Genomic DNA, 18,386 nt, shown 5'->3' with positions numbered 1-18,386 from the left:
ATTCGCATGATTGGATGTATCAATTCAAAACCGAAAGTTGAAGATATTTTGAAAGCCAAGCGCCAATTTCATAAATCTCACTAACTTTTTTGCATCTTAGTGAAATTCAGATATGTACTCACTATGTGCGATGTGACAATTGTTTTTGCTAATGTCACCTTCTTTGATAACCTCTTGGTAAATAAAAATGTTGGTTGTATTTCTGTTTGTTTTTTATTATATGTGTGTATTGCATGCTACTCCCACATGGCTAATGTGGCATCCTAAACTTAGTGTTAAGTCTTTTACAGAGAGCTTTCGTTCTAGCTTATGAGTGTTGAACATAATGATCATGTGGCCCGTGCTTCTCATTCCCCAAGTAATCTGGCCCCCTGTGAAAACAGTTTGGTGACCCCTGGGCTAGAGGGAAGGCAGGTAGTCAATAAAACTCATCACCAGCTCTTCGGCTACTTTAACCTGATAGTGGCGTCAAGTTGCGAAGCACGTGTTTGCTGCTATGAGTTGTAAACCTCGAATCCTTGGATCCACAATCCGCGTACGCTAACTACTATGTAATACCCAAGTTCTCAAAGACTATTATATATGTAGACGTTGGTTTTAGTGTCATGTGTAAGCAGATTAAAAAAAGAAAATCAGTGGAGTTACATCGAGAAGTGAACAGGTGTGTGATTAAGTGTTGTTATTTGTTTTAGAGCATAGCCACATTGAGCTATTTGCTTAGTCCATCACGAGGAATCGAACCCTGGATATCAAGTTGTAAGTCCTTGAAATTTCCATGTCATACTGGGTAAAATGATCAAACTTATTTGTAGTCTTGCGAGACCTTCAGAATCAGTCGTTTGTTTCTATTTGCTTCCATGATCCGTAAAACATGCACACATTTCTTATTCTGATACTCGTGTCTCCCAGTGGCACAGCGGTATGTCTGCGAACTTACAACGCCAGAAACCGGGATTTCGTACCCGTAGTGGGCAGAGCACAGAAAACCCTTTATGTAGTCTCGTGTTTTACTTAAAAATAAATTTACACACAAGACAACTTTTAACTTCTGCACTTGTAACTGATTAACTTTTTTTCAATAACTAACGTATAAAAGTAATTGTTTTCCACATTTTCTTGTACAGCCTTTATGTGTCTAAAACTGTCATTTTATTCACATCAATTTTTTATGCTTCAATAAATATTTAGTTACACGTACCCAGACACGTCCATTCTGAAGTTACGTACCATTTTAGCGGGTGATTTTGAAACTATTATTCGTATAGAGTCGTACGAAAACTTTATCATTAAGTTTTTGGTTTTTTTTCACTTTCTACAACTATACAAAATAAAATTTTAAATTATGAGAAAAACTCTCAATGATTTTTGTGGTTCGGCAATACTTTGGTGGTCAAATTCAAAGTATTAATTCAACTACAGCTCTAAAATAAACAAGATGTTGTCAGAAGTTTTCCTCAGGGGACATTACTCCTCTGACGACCCACAGTAATTCTGCAACCTCACGAAGCTAAAATTCGGGTTTCGATAGCTGTTGTAGTAGGAGCACATTGTGTAACTTTGTACTTAATAGTAACTGAACCAGCTTTTTCTGATTAAATTTTCTATAGAGCCGTAATTATCGTCGGAGAGTTAATGGAAACTGAATGGACACTTTTAATTAATAACTATTGAATCCTCTGGGAACAAATGTACCACAACAGGTAGGTTTTACTTATTTTACATTAATTTATTTACTTTTGAACTACCATTATTTCTCAAGTACATGAAGGTATTTTGATTAATAATACGAACCCTGAAGGGTCAATAAGTTTATGGACTTACAACGCTATACTATCCCGAGCTCACTTCCCTACAGTGAACAGAGAGCTGTTAACTCATTGTGTTGATTTGCACTAAAATAAAAATGGCGACAACAGTTAATGATATGCTCTGTGGAATCTCATTTATGTTAGCATCCAATTAAATGTAAAATAGGGTGATGTTATCCAGTTGCTGTACTATCAAATGGAATTTGTAATAAACACTATTTCACCATAAAACTAAAATTGTCAAAGCAACACACTGAAAACACAATAATTTATTAACGTATCGTATAGTGTGTTACATGTAATAACTAAGATTCTAAAGATATATATTTCAGTTACTAGCTTTGAGTCATGTTTACGTATAAACTAGAACCCTTGTTATGTAAAATAATACATATTTAAAAGATATATTTCTTTATCTCTTAGATAACTTCTCATAATTACTACAAATTTTGTCTAAGTCATATATTGTTATAGGTTACATATCGTTATTCACACGTTTGAACTGATTTTGTTTATATTATTGTGTTTTTATTATTTGCCATAGATGAATATATTACCTGCCCGATAAACTCATTCTGAAGCCTCTGGACGAATTCGGTAAATAGGGTTCCATAATGATAAGAAAACTAAGTAGATGATAAGGCATAGTATTAGGAGGCCCTGAGCCATTGGCCAGAAGGTAAAGTTGCCTATGAGTGTATGTTGTTGTTTTTTATAGCAAAGCCACATCGGGCCATCTGTTGTGTTCACCGAGGGGAATCGAACCCCTGACTTTAGCATTGTAAATCCTGAGATCTACTGCTGTCCCAGCGGGAGACCCGCCTGTGAGAGTATGGTTTAATGATTAACTTTTATGATCCTGAAAGTATAGGAAAACAGTTCAACTGAATAAAACACGAGTTAGGTTAGAATATTACCATATAGCGAGTCTGTTGCTTAAGTTTTGTGGATATTGAATTTCTATTTTCATTTACTAGTCATCACACACTGACAAACTTCCTAATTTTGTGATTAAAAACAAAATACTCCCACTAAGTTCATATTCACGTGAACGTCCGTGTGCTCTACGTTGATTGAATTATTACCCGAGGTGAACACAAACTGAAGAAAGGCCGAGTGAGCTACATAATTATTTAGGGCACTGCTATCAACATTGAAACCGTATGCAAGTTATTTATGAAAAGGCACTCTAGAAGAATGGAGCATGCTAATATATTACTACAGTAGTGCATACATGCACGATAGGTAATGGTTGATATGTCTATTATACTAATGTTGTACATAGCAGTTTAAATTATTAATACAAGTTAACAAGTAATAACTACTTTGTATGCAGATAATACCGGACTTTACTATAATAAAACACATATTTTGTGTTAATTTAAGTCTAGCATCAGAATTATCATTAGTTAATTTTTTATTGGATGTTTATGGATTTTTTGTGAACAGCCAGGCAATTGTTTAAGCTATATTTTATACAAAATTTCTTCCAAATTTTACCTCACAGCCTCCGCTATTTTCTGGGGGACATATTCTTAAAGTTTTATTTCTTACGAAATTTTAGTTTTCTTTCTCAGGAATTATCAGTCATTAGTTTTCACCTGTTTAACTGAGGCCTCACATCACGCGATTTTAAACAACTTCTGATAAAACTCAGCTCCGAAAATAGCTACAATAAAAGTTTAAATACCCTTGGATAGAGCAAATTTTAAATTATTTAAATCATTGTACTGTGAATAAAGTGGTTTAAAAAGTTATATTTTAGTGGGGGGATTTATTAGGTATAACTTCCTTAAAGAAGAACCATAGAACTTAATGGGACACCTACAAATTCAAGAATAGTTTTGTTTGTTTGTAATTAAGCATAACGCTACACAACGCTATCGAAACCTGGTTTTTAGCGATTAAGTCCGCACACACACCACTGTGTCACTGGGAGGTAATTCAAGAATAAATTACAGATTTGGGAATGTTTTTGTAATTTCAGAAATATCTTCGTATTAAATCCTATTTGTTTGAAAGATACGGAAATGTTCTTGTACAATAAGACATCAAGAAAGTTTAGTTACGCTTAGGAAAAATGGGAGGTTTGTTTGGTTTGAATTTTCGTGTAAAGCTACACGAGGTCTATCTATACTAATTTATCAGTGTAAGAGCTAGTCATCACCATCCACCGCCAACTCTTGGGCTACTCCTTTACCAACGAATAGTGGGATTGACCGCAACATTATAACACTCTCATTGCTGAAATGGCAAGCATGTTTGGTGTGAGGGGGATTCGAACCCGCGACCCTCAGAGTACGAGTCGATCGCTCTAACCACCTAAGTACGGCAAAATATTTCAATGAATCAGATCCTTACATACTGATGTTATTTTTAAGTTTATAGAATTCAAACACCGGAGATGAGTAAAACAAGCTTAATTTTGGAACAAAAACTATTGATTGATATTTACATTCAGATGTCTTTTATTCTTCAAAAACAGGTCCACTGTACCTAGCCAAGTACCTCTAAGATTTGTTTTTTTGATGAGAATTTCACCCCTAATTTCGACCAAGAATATTGTAAGCAAAATTATTAAGTAGATGTTGCCTGATGGCGAGATGTCTGGTCGTAAGTTGCAGATAATTTTTGTTACTTTTGCAATGTACTAACGATTTATAGCCAAAAATTATGATTATTCCAAAAAGTTAAATTATCAAAATAAATATGCCCACGAAAATTAATCAAATTAACACTAGATATATTAAATCTTTCTGACTAACAAAAATTAAATTATAAAATCAAAATAATGTTTATGTTTTTAAAAGGGTGTATAACAAATTTTAGAACATCAGGTGATAAAAAGTGTAAACAAACTTGTGTGATTTTCAAACCGAAACTAGATGTTATGTAGTAAGTTTTCATGCAATTTCATTGAGTATTTCGGCTTGTTTTAAGTCAAGCACAATGTAACACAATGTGCTATCTGTGCTCTGCCCACCACGGGTATCAAAACCCGAATTCTAGTGTTGTAAGTCCAGCAGAACATACCAGGGGGCAAGTGTTTCAGTGTGAAAATGAAAAATGACATATACACTATCTCTTTCCTCCTAACTCATTCAAATTATTTCAGAGGAGTGACTTGAGGAAGTGTCTGCAACATGTTTAAGAAACATACTTCAGAATAATACTCGTGTATTCTGAGGTTTTACTATTTAATGCATCTATTGCTAAATTAAACGTTTCAAATTTTAATCAGACAGATGAGAAAAACATGATTTTAAATAAAATGTAGATTGGATTATTTGGGTGTTTTTACACATTCAATTTCATATGTATGCTACATTTTCAGATTTGGCAAAATAAGTATCTGCATTTACATAGAAAGTAATTGGTTTGTTTTGAATTTCGCGCAAAGCTACACGAGGGCTATCTGCCATAGCCGTTCATAATTTAGCAGTGTAAGATTAGAGGGAAGGCAGCTAGTCATCACCACCCACTGCCAACTCTTTTACCAACGACCCACTGCCAACTCTTTTACCAACGAATAGAGAGGTTGACCGTCACATAATAAAGCCCCACAGCTGAAAGGGTGAGCATGTTTGGTGTGACGGGTATCCGAACCTGTGACACTCGGATTACAAGCTGAGTGCCTTAACCACCTGGCTATGCCTGGCCTATGTAGAAAGAAAACAGTACAAAATCAAATAAAGTTTGAACTCTTTCACAAGTAGATAAATATGTGGTAATTACAGAAATTAGGATTTAGAAACACGTGTAGTTGTATAACATTTTAGTTATAAATTTTCTAAAACACTGAATTAATTCAATTTAGTAGTTATTTAAACTGTAGACATCGAATAAGCTAAAATATTTCTTTCCTATTCTCTGTTTTTGGCTGTAAATTACTTACTCAATTAGCCTGTTATTATATAGTTTTAGTAATTTTATACATCTGTATAAGTGAGTAATTGCACTGTAAAACAATAACGGTGGCAATCAAAATACTTTTTTAGACAAACATTTGAAATGTTTGATACGTGACAAAGTATTTTCTTTATAATAATTTAATGTGCTTTAGTGTACATGTAAGCCATTATACAAAAGCACACAGACCAAAACGTTATTAAATATTCATTGAGCAATATTAAAAGTTATTTATTTTGTTAATGCCCGTAATATGTTTTTCAAATAGAAATACGATACATTCAGCTTCTCATATTTGCTTCACTCAGACTTAGCTTAAATAGCGTTTTCAATACACAAAATTAAGCAAGACCTTACTGCTCTGACATATATATTCATTCAATATTTTGTATTTCTTCCTTAAATAATAAAAGAACCACTAAAGAAGCAATACATATACAGGCCTTTCATTTCATGGGACATGAATGGGATAAAAAAATAGAAATGACTGGAAATTTATAAGTTCTGTATTTAGGCAATAACTAAATTTGTTTCAACTAAAGTATGAAACAAGTTATTGCACTTGTAACTACAAGGGAATGCTTTTAACACAAAAACAGTATTTTGCATACAACAAATTTTTATAGCAATATACATCGGTCTTAGAAAATACAAATCTTTATTGTTTCAAGTTTAATATTTACCATTTATGGCACAAAGATATTAATATTAACATTGGTTGTTTTCATAGATCTCAAATTGTGGTAAAATCATACAATAATTAAAGTGCAAACCCTCAGCAAAACATATATTCCAAGAAATGTTGTTGAGCAAAAGACAATCAACAACCGTGGCCTGTATGTATCTTGCAAAATGCCTCCCCCAAAACACAAAAACATGTTATTATTGAAAATATCTTAATATCTGCAAAGATATGTTTTTAAATATTAATTTCAGTATTTTCATTAAGAATAAATTTCTTCAATGATAAGTTACATCCACTTATAAAACTCAGGATGAATTTGGTTGAGCACTTAGAATGTGGTAAGTTTAAAACTTACATCCATATTACACACACAAAAGAAATAAAATAACTTCCTACCAACTATTCTAGCTGCAGTAAGTTTTTCATAACAAAATACAATATTTGGAAACACAAAAGCTAAAACCTTTAGCCCATCAACATATTTTCTTTAAGTTGGTGCATGAATTCTTGAAGTTCCAAGCAATAAAACAAACAAAAAAAAAAGAAGTAAAAAAATATATATAAACAATAAAAGTACCAGCTGTATTATCATATAAATAATAATGAACTTTTACAAAATCAAGTGATTTAAATGCTGTTTGAGAAAATGTAAAGAGCTTTCGGAAACACAATGAAGCACGTTTTACTGAGGCATGTAAAACTTGTTCCTGTGGATTACATCAACGTAAAAATAAGTTCAACAATTAGAAGTAATTTTAATGATGGATAAGAAGGAAAAAGTAAACACACAAGTTGGTTGAAATTATGTTTTTAAACCTAAACATGTGTTTGAAACATACTTTGGTGTGTCCTTTTATGACTTTTAATATCTATCTTTCAATTTCTTGTAAACATGTACATACCAGTTCAAGGAAAGAGTTCATTTCAAACAAGGGATAATTTGACTCCATATTGAAGTAGACACTTTGAGATTCTTAAGCAGACACGGAGAATGAAGTCTACAAATTCGGTCTTTCTTAGCTAAAAGACCCAAGTTTTATGAACTTCAAATGTGAAGTCTTTAGACATGATAGTTGGCTAAAGCAAAGTATAAATCAACAGACTTAATTTAACAATTTTTGCAAGTTCCGTGTGTATTCATTGAGACATTATGAAAGGAATTAGTCAGATACAAGTTAATAAAAGATAAACTGTACAAAATATAAAGTTTCAGTTACTCACATAGGAAAAATAATAGAAAAAACAGGATAAGTTATATACGAGATTCAGATAATACAAAAATACACTTTTGTAGTATAATTTCAAAATGACAAAATATTTAACTGCTTCAAAAATATGAAATTAGGACATATAAACAACATTACCAGAAAAATATTAAAAATTCACTGAATTTTCAGGGTTATAATACATTCTAATGGCAGATTAATCAACAAATATTTTTTCCCAGTGAAAAATACAGGGATAATGAATGAGGTATGATATAAAAATATGTTAGTCAAAAACAAAATTTAATACTAGAATTACATTCACAAACACATTAATTCACCAGATACTTTTCTGACCAACCATATCAAATGATAACTAAAACACAATTTCATTCTGTAGAGAGAGACTCATTTTTCTGTTTAAAATGGACTGACTTGCTGCTAATGTGTATTGACTATTGAAAGCCATGCTCATCTAGTCAGTTTTAAACAGAAACTAATATAGCTGACAAAACTGCTTCTTTATGAAACTTAAGGGTAGATAAGAAGAAACTGTGGAAACAGAAATACATTCAAGTTTACCCTAATATGAATACAAAAATAAACAAAGATAGAAAGTATCAAAAGTCTCATTGACTACCTAATACATATGAAAAACCAAACTTTTCATTATTGCAAGTAATAGAAAGAGATGTATATCAGCAAACAGACTAGTTAATTTCACACTACTCCATTCAACATTATTAGCTTGACAAACTAAGTATGGTGCTTCTTAACATATCAACATTACTTGTAATGTCACCATATCAACCTCCAATAAAAGTTCAGCATGGTATTAAAGTCATGTTTTAGAACTGAGGAAACCATAACGTTTCATTTTTCTGCAATACAGAATTACTATCGTTTATATAAAAAATCCTAAATGTTAACTTATGTTGGAATAAAACAAGTTACAGTGTAAAAAAATTGTAAATCCAGATAAAGTAAGAGCTTTCTTTAATTTGTTCATTTAAAACACAAAACAAAGTTTTATTTTTAGGGAAATTTGTAAATAATTATAAAGGAACATCTATATGTTTATGATTCTGATTTACAATAGACTGAACAGCACACACAGAAATTATGCTCATGGAATGTACAATTACTTCTGGTCTACCCTGCAAGTTTCAACCAAAAGAAAGTTCAAAATTATGTACAATTTACAAATTGCTTAACTAATAGGTAGAAAGAACATTAAACTGAGTATTTTGTTTCTTGGCTTATTTATTTGTCAATACAAGCAAATATTATCTGATCATTTAGATATGGCAAGCAATGTCAGCTTTTGTCAGGCACCTGAGAAGACACGACAGGACTGGCATTACTTCCTGCAATGTCAGTCTCTGGTAATACTGGTTCTTGACCAAAAAGACCTAGTTTTAAGAAATCATCAGTAACTTGTGTTATAAAAGTTTCCTGGTTATTGGAAAAGCTACACTGATTTCCATAGCTTTCAGTACTAGAAGAAAGTTCTGAGTGAGATCTAGGTGGCAAATTCCAAGTGGAAACATCTGAAAACTGATGTATGTGGTCCCTCTGGTGGCTCCCAACAGAAATATCAGAAGAGGATTTTTCATTACTTGTTAGAGGTAGGTCTAGCATTGAATAGGGTTCCACTGTTGTTACAGGGAAGAAAGAAGCAGCAGTACTCATACTGTTAAGTCTCAAAGGTAAAGTATCAACATTGTATGAAGTTGTAGTTAGAGGTTTTGATGTTGAACACAGCAGCAGATGATTCGGACTGAGATTCCCATTAGGCTGGGAAACACCAGTAATATCAGAAAAATTATCCTGAGAATTATTATAAGATTTGGACATTTCTGAGCTTGTTAAAGACACTGAGTTATTGATTCCAGCAGACTGTTGCTGTTGTTTCGAGCTGCATTCTGCAAAAGGACTGTCTAACATAGAACAAGGCTGAATGGATTTTAAAATTAAGTTTCCAGAAGTATTGGAGCTTGCAGTAGAGTCCTTTCCTGTTAACTATTAGAAAAAAAAAATCTCAGTTCCAAAAAAATAAAATAAAATTATATACCTTAGCCATGACATATTTTATTACAATTTACATTCAGTATGTTTAAAATGGAAAAAGAAAGGATGATAAGACAAATGTTCTAATTCATCCTTATTTCGTATTACTATAACAAGTCGAAATTAAATAACAGAATATATACATATATATATGCAAAAATTAAATTACGATATTTTGGATATATTCATAAGATTTTCAAAGTTAATAACTCCTCCCATATGTTGTTTGGATTATTACTGTTTTTCAATTTCAACACAAGATTGGTTTATATAGGGTAATCACTAAATGAAGGAAAGTTGAGAAATAAGTTACAGTTTCATACAGAGCTTGATGGCCTTTGACAAGCCAGAAAACAAAACCATACAATTTTTTAGTCATTTTTTTCTTATCATTATTAACATTTTAATAGAAGCAAACTACATTCAACAAAGAAAGCACACACCTGATGAGAAGTGACTCCACCCAAAACACAATGTTCATCTGGTTCCCACTGGTTAGCTTTCATCTCCAGTGCTCGAATGTGCTGTATTAAATTCTGAACGTGCTCCAACAGCTCTTTATTGTGTGCCATTAACTTATTGTTGTGGGACTGGAAAGTAATAGAAAATATGAACATTCAAAATTATAAATATTCTTCTTTATAATACTAAAAGTACATGTTAAACATCTTGTTTCATCAGCAGTTTGAGCAACATAAACACTGTACGACTGGAATTTCTGATGTACTGCAGTAGAAACTAGCTTAATGAAGTTAATTTCTGAAATAAGCTTTTTACAATCCAATGGCTTTGCCAATTTGATTTCAACCTTAAAATAAACAGGACCTACTAAGCTTGGGCAACAACTCAAGATCGAGGCCACAGTTCTCTTCATTCCAGAATTAACTTACATAATCAGAAAAATTACTGCAAATTCAACATTTAAGTGTATTCTGAGTTTGGTGAAACTCTAAGGTACATTTTAACATTACACTTTATATACAGCGACTCAAGTCTGTTACTGAATGAAACTTCCCTGGATTTCTTACTGGAAGGGTAATATCTGTATTCTATGTTTTAGTTAGCTCCAGTATCTTATTCACATGATGGTTAACAATACCCCATGATTAATGGTGATGTTATGGAGTCTTACCATTATTTCATAAAATCAAACACATATTATTCACATACATAATTACTGTACTAATATCCACAAGCAAACATGTGAAACTAACTTCCACTCTCAATCTGTTTTTAAATGCCACAAAAAATTCTTAACAAACCATGTATTTCTGATTTAATACCATAATTTTTCCATACTATTGTAAAATATACAAGGTTATGATGAAGTTTACGCAAACAATAAGAATAAGCTAATTTATGTAATACAGATGAAAACCCAAACCATAATCAAAATGATTTAGCTTTACATAGTTAATCAGAATAATAAATACCTAAAATTGAAAAATAAAGCTGTAACAGAATAGTGCATGAAATGATTAGCAACGTTTTTGATTGTTAATTTCAGTGAAAAATAAAGCTGTAACAGAATAGTGCATGAAATCATTAGCAATGTTTCTGATTGTTAATTTCAGTGAAAAATAAAGCTGTAACAGAATAGTGCATGAAATCATTAGCAATGTTTCTGATTGTTAATTTCAGTGAAAAATAAAGCTGTAACAGAATAGTGCATGAGCTGATTAGCAATGTTTGTGATTGCTAATTTCAGTGTCATATTAAATAAACAAAATTAAAATCTTACTTTAAGTTTCAGGAATACTGTTTTCAAAATCTAGTGTACATGATTTGGCAACTACACTTTTTTTATATTTACCATATTTTGAACAGACTATTCATTATTTGTACTACTTTATATGACTTATCTTAATATTTATTCTCCAAAAGACCAAACATAAAAAACACAGCCTTGAATTACATTGTAAAAAACAACAGACAGACAGACATGCCATAAACAAAATTATTACTCACTTGTGCTTCCACTCGAGCCGAGATTTCCGCAGTCAGCTTATTATTTAACATGTGGACTTGTGAAAATGCAACCTGAGTCTGCTGGGACTGCTGCTCTAACTGTTCTTGGAGTAACTGTATTTGATGACAAACACTAAGTGGCAATCCTTCAGGTAGACTACTAAACCCTATTCCATCACACAGTGGAGAAACATACATTTCTCCAACCTAATACAGAACAGTTGTTTTGTTAGAAAAATTCCAAAAAAACATATATATAACTGTATGCAATAGTTTTAAAAAACTGAGATTTCAGTTTGTATAAATAATACATTAAAGTATTAGTTTTACACAACTATTACTTCTATGTAAAAAGTTCATTTGTAAACACAAACAGATATTGTTCAAACCACTTAAATGATTTATGTTCATCTAATAAAAATAATGTGAATGTTAACAAGTTATGCATTCAAGCCATTCACAATCATCTGATGAATAAACATATCTTGTTCTATTACGTAGTACAAATAAAACTTATTGAAGCATTAAATAGAAATTATTTCAAGGCCCAATATAAAAGACAAGCAAATATATTCAGATCTGTTTAATTTACTATAATGTAGATGTCGTTAAGGTGAAAAATATATTAAACATTAAGATGGATGAAAGTTATTGTACTTGAAGATCTGTACAAGGAGGAACTATTTCTGAAGACTGTAGAGAAGTGGGATGTTGTTTGGATAGTGACAGGACAGTGCTGCTATGAATTTGTTCCCCAACTTGAGTGCCAAAGCCACCAATTTCTGAAGTAACATCTTTGTTTAAACAGCCTGGAAAAGATAATCTTAATATAAGAAATGTAAATGCAAGTAAAAAACATTAAAAATTAATATCAATATTTTTTTTTTCTGGTGCAGCAGAGGCCCAAATAATTTGAAATCCACCAATAAATACTACTTAAATGTCCTACAAGAACAGCAAGTTAAGAAATATCCTCTTTATGTAGAACTCAGAACAAAAAAGAATATTTTTGAAACTTGCATTAAAACTTTTTCAACAAAGGCAGTTAATGGATATATTTTAAAATACTCACCAAAATATCAGACCAATAGCATTAAAGAAAACATTTTGCTACAGAAATAAATTAACAATTACTGACATCTGGTTATCTATGCATGAATGTTCTTATCGCTCTACAAAGATACCTAAATGTAACAGATGAAGCAAATTTTTCCTAAAAATGTATTATTATATAAATACTAAAAAATTATTAATTGTGTACATTCCAAACATCTAATTAAACAGAATCTCTAATTAAAATGGTTAAAAAAAACATCTATAATTTCCTGATCAATATGAATATGAAAGAGAGAGAGAAAAGAACAGGAAATATTACTTTTATCTGGTGATTGTAAGACGTCACTACTTTTGTTGTCTAGTTGAAACTCCTCTTGACTGTCTTCACTTGAAGGTGCATAGGTTTTACTGAGCTTATGACAAACTTCAAATGCTTGGCCAACAGTACGCACTATTCTCATGGCTTGTGCCTGGAACGGTGTCAAAAATTTACAAACCTTTAGCAAATTTATCAGTCCTAATGTTTAACATTAATTTATTTAAAAAAAAAAAGCTTTTTTAAAAATAATTTCATAAGGCATGGTACTATTTGTATCAGAAACAACACTTAGCTTGTTAACTGTAACAAAAATTATTACAAAATAACATCCTACAAAGTTTGTATTTTTTTCAAATATGTGCTAATACTCTTGAAAGAATAATGCACTGTCACTACACCTCCTGTAATCTTTTGAGAAATACAACTTGTATTTTAGAACAATCAAGAGAAGTTATAGTGTCACAGCACAGAAAACACACACAACCACCAGGTGTTTCTTTGAAGTCACTTTTATTTTCATTTTAATGTCATTAATACCAACAAAAAAACAGGTAGATGTAAGAAAAATATGCAATGAAATTTAATAGTTCTGATAAACACTTAAACTGAGTTGATGTGAAAATAATGAAACCTTAAACATATTTTTCAAAAACAACAAATGAGATCTAAAGAAAAAAACAGGCTTCGTTCTAACCTTCTTGACAAGTGTACATTCTTTAGGTGTACATATTTTTCAAAAACAACAAATGAGATCTAAAGAAAAAAACAGGCTTCGTTCTAACCTTCTTGACAAGTGTACATTCTTTAGGTGTACATATTTTTCAAAAACAACAAATGAGATCTAAAGAAAAAACAGGCTTTGTTCTAACCTTCTTGACAAGTGTACATTCTTTAGGTGTACATATTTTTCAAAAACAACAAATGAGATCTAAAGAAAAAACAGGCTTTGTTCTAACCTTCTTGACAAGTGTACATTCTTTAGGTGTACATATTTTTCAAAAACAACAAATGAGATCTAAAGAAAAAACAGGCTTCGTTCTAACCTTTTTGACAAGTGTATATTCTTTCGGTGTACATATTTTTCAAAAACAACAAATGAGATCTAAAGAAAAAACAGGCTTTGTTCTAACCTTCTTGACAAGTGTACATTCTTTAGGTGTACATATTTTTCAAAAACAACAAATGAGATCTAAAGAAAAAACAGGCTTTGTTCTAACCTTCTTGACAAGTGTACATTCTTTAGGTGTACATATTTTTCAAAAACAACAAATGAGATCTAAAGAAAAAAAACAGGCTTTGTTCTAACCTTCTTGACAAGTGTACATTTTTTAGGTCTTAGGCAATTACTTCTCAAAGATTTATCCAAAATGGTAAAGTTCAAAAAAAGTTTCAAAGACAAAAAAGTAAATATACTTTTTGGTATTAAACAGGTACTTATAAGAAATTTCATCACATCATTATTATTAAATGAAAACAAAATATTTTTGATGGCTGAACATTAATTGCAAGTTGTGTATATACTGAGCATAAGATTACCTTGTACTTTGAACAAATACTGTTAATTATGTTACCAAATATATATTACAGGTATCAATATTCAAATAAATTTTTAAATCTCTGATTTTTCCTGTATTTATTTTACACACAAATGTCTAAAATCAAGTTGTTAACCTGAAGATGACCTTAGAAGGTCAAAATGTTGTTCTTTACTTTATTTTAATAAAAGTGTTAATACCCATACCAGCAGTCTTGAAATACATTTTTACTTCAAGTGGGTTTCTCATAATCACAAATGGCCTGTAATTTGTACCGTATCATCACAATCCTGCACAATATCGCTTGATACCAAACATTATCACGTTTCGTTTAACTATGTTCTCCAGGAAACACTATTTATTACTATGATTATTCTTCCACCTTTACTTTGCTGTTCAAATCTCTCATCTAACACTAGTATAGCATTTTACTTTAAAGTTTTCATTAAAAGTCAAAAATCATTAACCCTTTCAGCATGGTTGGCGACCACAGTCGACTTGAAGGCTCAGCGTGGCAGGTGATCTTCCTTTATTACTATTATTCTTATGTATTGAATTTAACATATATAGTATTGGGTACAATCACTGAATATTTCAGGGACTTTTGTTAAGTTATTGCCAAGATATCATGCTTTTAGTACTGATACCGTAATTAGTTGAAGTATCAAAAATATATATTCAGTGCCATGCCAAACATTAAAGGTTGTTATTCAGTGCCGAAAGGGTTAGGAACCTAATAACATTAAACAAAATACACAAGTATTGGAAACATAAACGGCTGTGCTCATTTTTAATTCAAAATAGAAGTTTGACAACTACTTTGGAAAATAACATTAGTCTATTTCAGTGATTCTCAACTTGAAGACCACGAGTTATAAGTTGACATGGTAGAGACACTATGATTGCCCTAAACCAATGAGTTATCAACTGCACATGTAAGCCTTTACAACAGAGCCCAATAACTAAGAGGACCTTCAGGTGCAAAGAGTTGCAAAGTGGTAACTTGTACAATTCTACTTGCTTTATTTTGCCTCTCAGTGAATAAACATTTTACTTTTTTCTTTAAGAAAGAAGACATGCAATTTCTTCCCCCATGTTTTCCAAGAAAAATTACATTTTTTGTAGCAAAAGTGGAAGAAAAAAATTACATCACCTGTTATCAGAAGTGAAAAACACTTATGTGATGAGTTTTTTTACGTTCTTTATCCATGAACTGAAAAATAGCAGTACATTTGACAAGGTATTTAAAAAAAGAAATGCTCATAATTATATCAAATTTATAAATTGTAACTTTTGATACAAGACAGGTAATGTAAGGTAGGTCTTTTACTTTTCTGCCATTTAGCTTCATTTGAATCATTTTTTCCCCATGAAAATATAAGAAATGTATGTTGAAGCTAACAAGGATAACGATTCTTAAATTGTAAAATTCTGTCATCTTAAAAGTTTTTGATAAAGATGCTCCAGGAAAAAAATTTGTAAACCTCATATACAGTCCGAGCCCAAATAATTTTTCACTTGAACTAGGTTTATATAAGGCTTGTTAGCTATTTTGAATCAAGTTGATAGTTTGTATCTCTTCAACTTTGAAAGAAAATTTATGCAAAAGACACATAGTAATTCTGAGCATTCCTCACAAACCTTGTACAATTTTCAATGATGATGAGAAAACCTACTTGTAGAGAAAAATATATGTAAAAGCAGCTGGTATGGGTTGAAAAATTTGTATGTAGAGGAGCGAACAACGTTTCGACCTTCTTCGGTCCTGCACGTAAAAATTTTCTCAACCCATACCAGCTGCTTTTACATATATATTTTTCTTGTACAATTTGTTTAAAGTTTATAATTACCTCATACACAAAAATAGACATTATTTATTACACCTTTCTAATAAAAATATTTATTTACAGTAATCATTTGCACTCAAACTATTAAAATAGTTTAAACGCAACGCGACTTTCATATTAAGTTCATAATTTCAGACCTTTACCTTTTCACATATAGTTAACTTTTAACACTATTTTCCTTTGTGTTTTATTACTTATTATTAATCTCAAGACATATCAATGGTGCCCTCAAGCAATATTATGGTTTCTCTAGCAGACATGCATAACTTCTCAGATAAATATTTTAGCAACATAATATTATAAGCCTTGAGAAATGATGCAGAGTATAATATATATTTTTAAGATGTTTAAACCTTTCAATTGTGAATTGTGAAATTTCATCTCTCTGTATCTTCTCTTCACTAGTTTATTTACCACCCACTCCCACAAGGTGTCAAATTTAATATAATATTTATAGAGTTCAATCATATTTGATTACAGAGCCATAAATTAGAAAATTGAATCCCTCTCAATACACCCACCTGTCACATCCTATCTTGATACTATATCAGTTATAACCATAAGAAAGTAATAGTTTTAATTCATCAAATGACAGGTTGTTTCCTGTACAGAGAATTGCTCATTTCATTTCCAGTTCAAACTTTATTCCTATGAGAAACATAGCAGCGAGTTAAGTTATTAACAGCTCTTATCACACAATTAGAAAGCCAGAAAAACTGTGATAGTTATAGGACATTATCTGCTTTTAGTGTTCTGTGTTGTTATTTAACGAAATAGTATTATCACTGTAAACAAAACGTATTGTTAAATTTCACTGACTATTGGCAAAAAAAAAATTTAAAAACTCAAGTAAGTTACATTTCTTATTTTCACATGTATATCATAGAAGTAACTAAAATATTAAAATTAAAAATTTTAGGTTAGATGAGGTATGATAATTCAATATAGTAACATGAGGTACACATTTGCCAAATGACTCACGTGTGACATGAATATTAGTTAGACACTTCAAAGGGTAAAAAAACAAGATTTAAGTAGAGATTTATGTATACTGTTACAAGTTTAAAGCTGTTTAAAATAAAAATGTTGTTTCATGTTACAATTTGTAGTTATTCCAGGAAAAATGTATGCTACAAAAACTTGTTTACTGAAAGCTTGTGATTTTTTTTTTTTGAAATACACAAAACATCTTGGAAATTGAAAAAGTATAAAGATGAGGTGGTGTCACAAACATGGTCACCAAGCCTGCAGCCAGAAGGTTAAACACTTGGAAAAGTGATCAGTGAAAACTGAGAAAATCTATTCAGTTCGTGTTTTCTCAATTATAAATAAGTAGAAAAATGTGAAGGTAAGAAAAGAAAGAAACTAGATTCTTAGAGAAAAACCACCTTTGCATCACTATGGTAGTATTTTATTTACTTGGTGATATTTTGAACAAACTCTGTTTCAAGCCAAAAACAAACATGTCAGTTTTGATATCCGAGTATACTGTTAAAACCTGAACCTTTTAAAGATTTTTTTTTTTTTTTTTACAATTCATTCCTTCAACTTTTAATTGTTAGTTTAATACTTCTTAAGTTAATAAGAATAAATAACTAAATATTTCAGTTGTATTTTTATAAAATATGGGCTTGTTCACCTGACCCTCAAGTAATTCCACAAGTATTGGCAAGTTTACTACATTGAGTTCATTAAACACTTTTTTTTTTGCAGATAAAACCTCATTCCAGTTACTGTCAATAGGTGACATGGTTGTTTCTGCTTAAAAAAAATCGTGCTTGCCTGAAACATTGCCAAGGGAATAAATTACCACCTTAGTGACTTAAGGATGGTTTTTTTCTAAATGTTTAATAAAACACAATATAGCTGTGTTTCTGCTCCTACTGTTTTACTTTGTGAAGATGTTTATACAAGCTAGCTGTCAATCCACTGAATTTATCAAAAATATTGTAAATAATGAAGCAGTTGCTATTCTGAGCATCAG

At 31.1% G+C, this 18,386-nt stretch overlaps 1 protein-coding gene across 2 annotated transcripts in view; it reads right to left on the bottom strand.

The window, feature by feature from the left end:
• Positions 1-5,916: 5,916 nt before the first annotated feature.
• Positions 5,917-18,386, bottom strand: part of LOC143252137 (carboxyl-terminal PDZ ligand of neuronal nitric oxide synthase protein-like) — a 46,901-nt gene continuing 34,431 nt past the window's right edge. For both annotated transcript variants that reach the window (XM_076503818.1, XM_076503819.1), the window contains 5 exons: positions 13,021-13,171; positions 12,303-12,454; positions 11,646-11,852; positions 10,121-10,267; positions 5,917-9,629 (listed from right to left, as the gene is read on the bottom strand). In XM_076503818.1, the coding sequence (XP_076359933.1) occupies positions 8,925-9,629; positions 10,121-10,267; positions 11,646-11,852; positions 12,303-12,454; positions 13,021-13,171 (1,362 nt within the window). In that variant the 3' untranslated portion in view covers positions 5,917-8,924. The remainder of the gene's footprint in view (positions 9,630-10,120; positions 10,268-11,645; positions 11,853-12,302; positions 12,455-13,020; positions 13,172-18,386) is intronic.

This window comes from Tachypleus tridentatus, chromosome 6 (assembly GCF_004210375.1).
Source record: "Tachypleus tridentatus isolate NWPU-2018 chromosome 6, ASM421037v1, whole genome shotgun sequence".
Taxonomy (NCBI): domain Eukaryota; kingdom Metazoa; phylum Arthropoda; class Merostomata; order Xiphosura; family Limulidae; genus Tachypleus; species Tachypleus tridentatus.
Note: the sequence above shows the minus strand (reverse complement) of the source record. Positions and strands in the feature narration are given on the sequence as shown.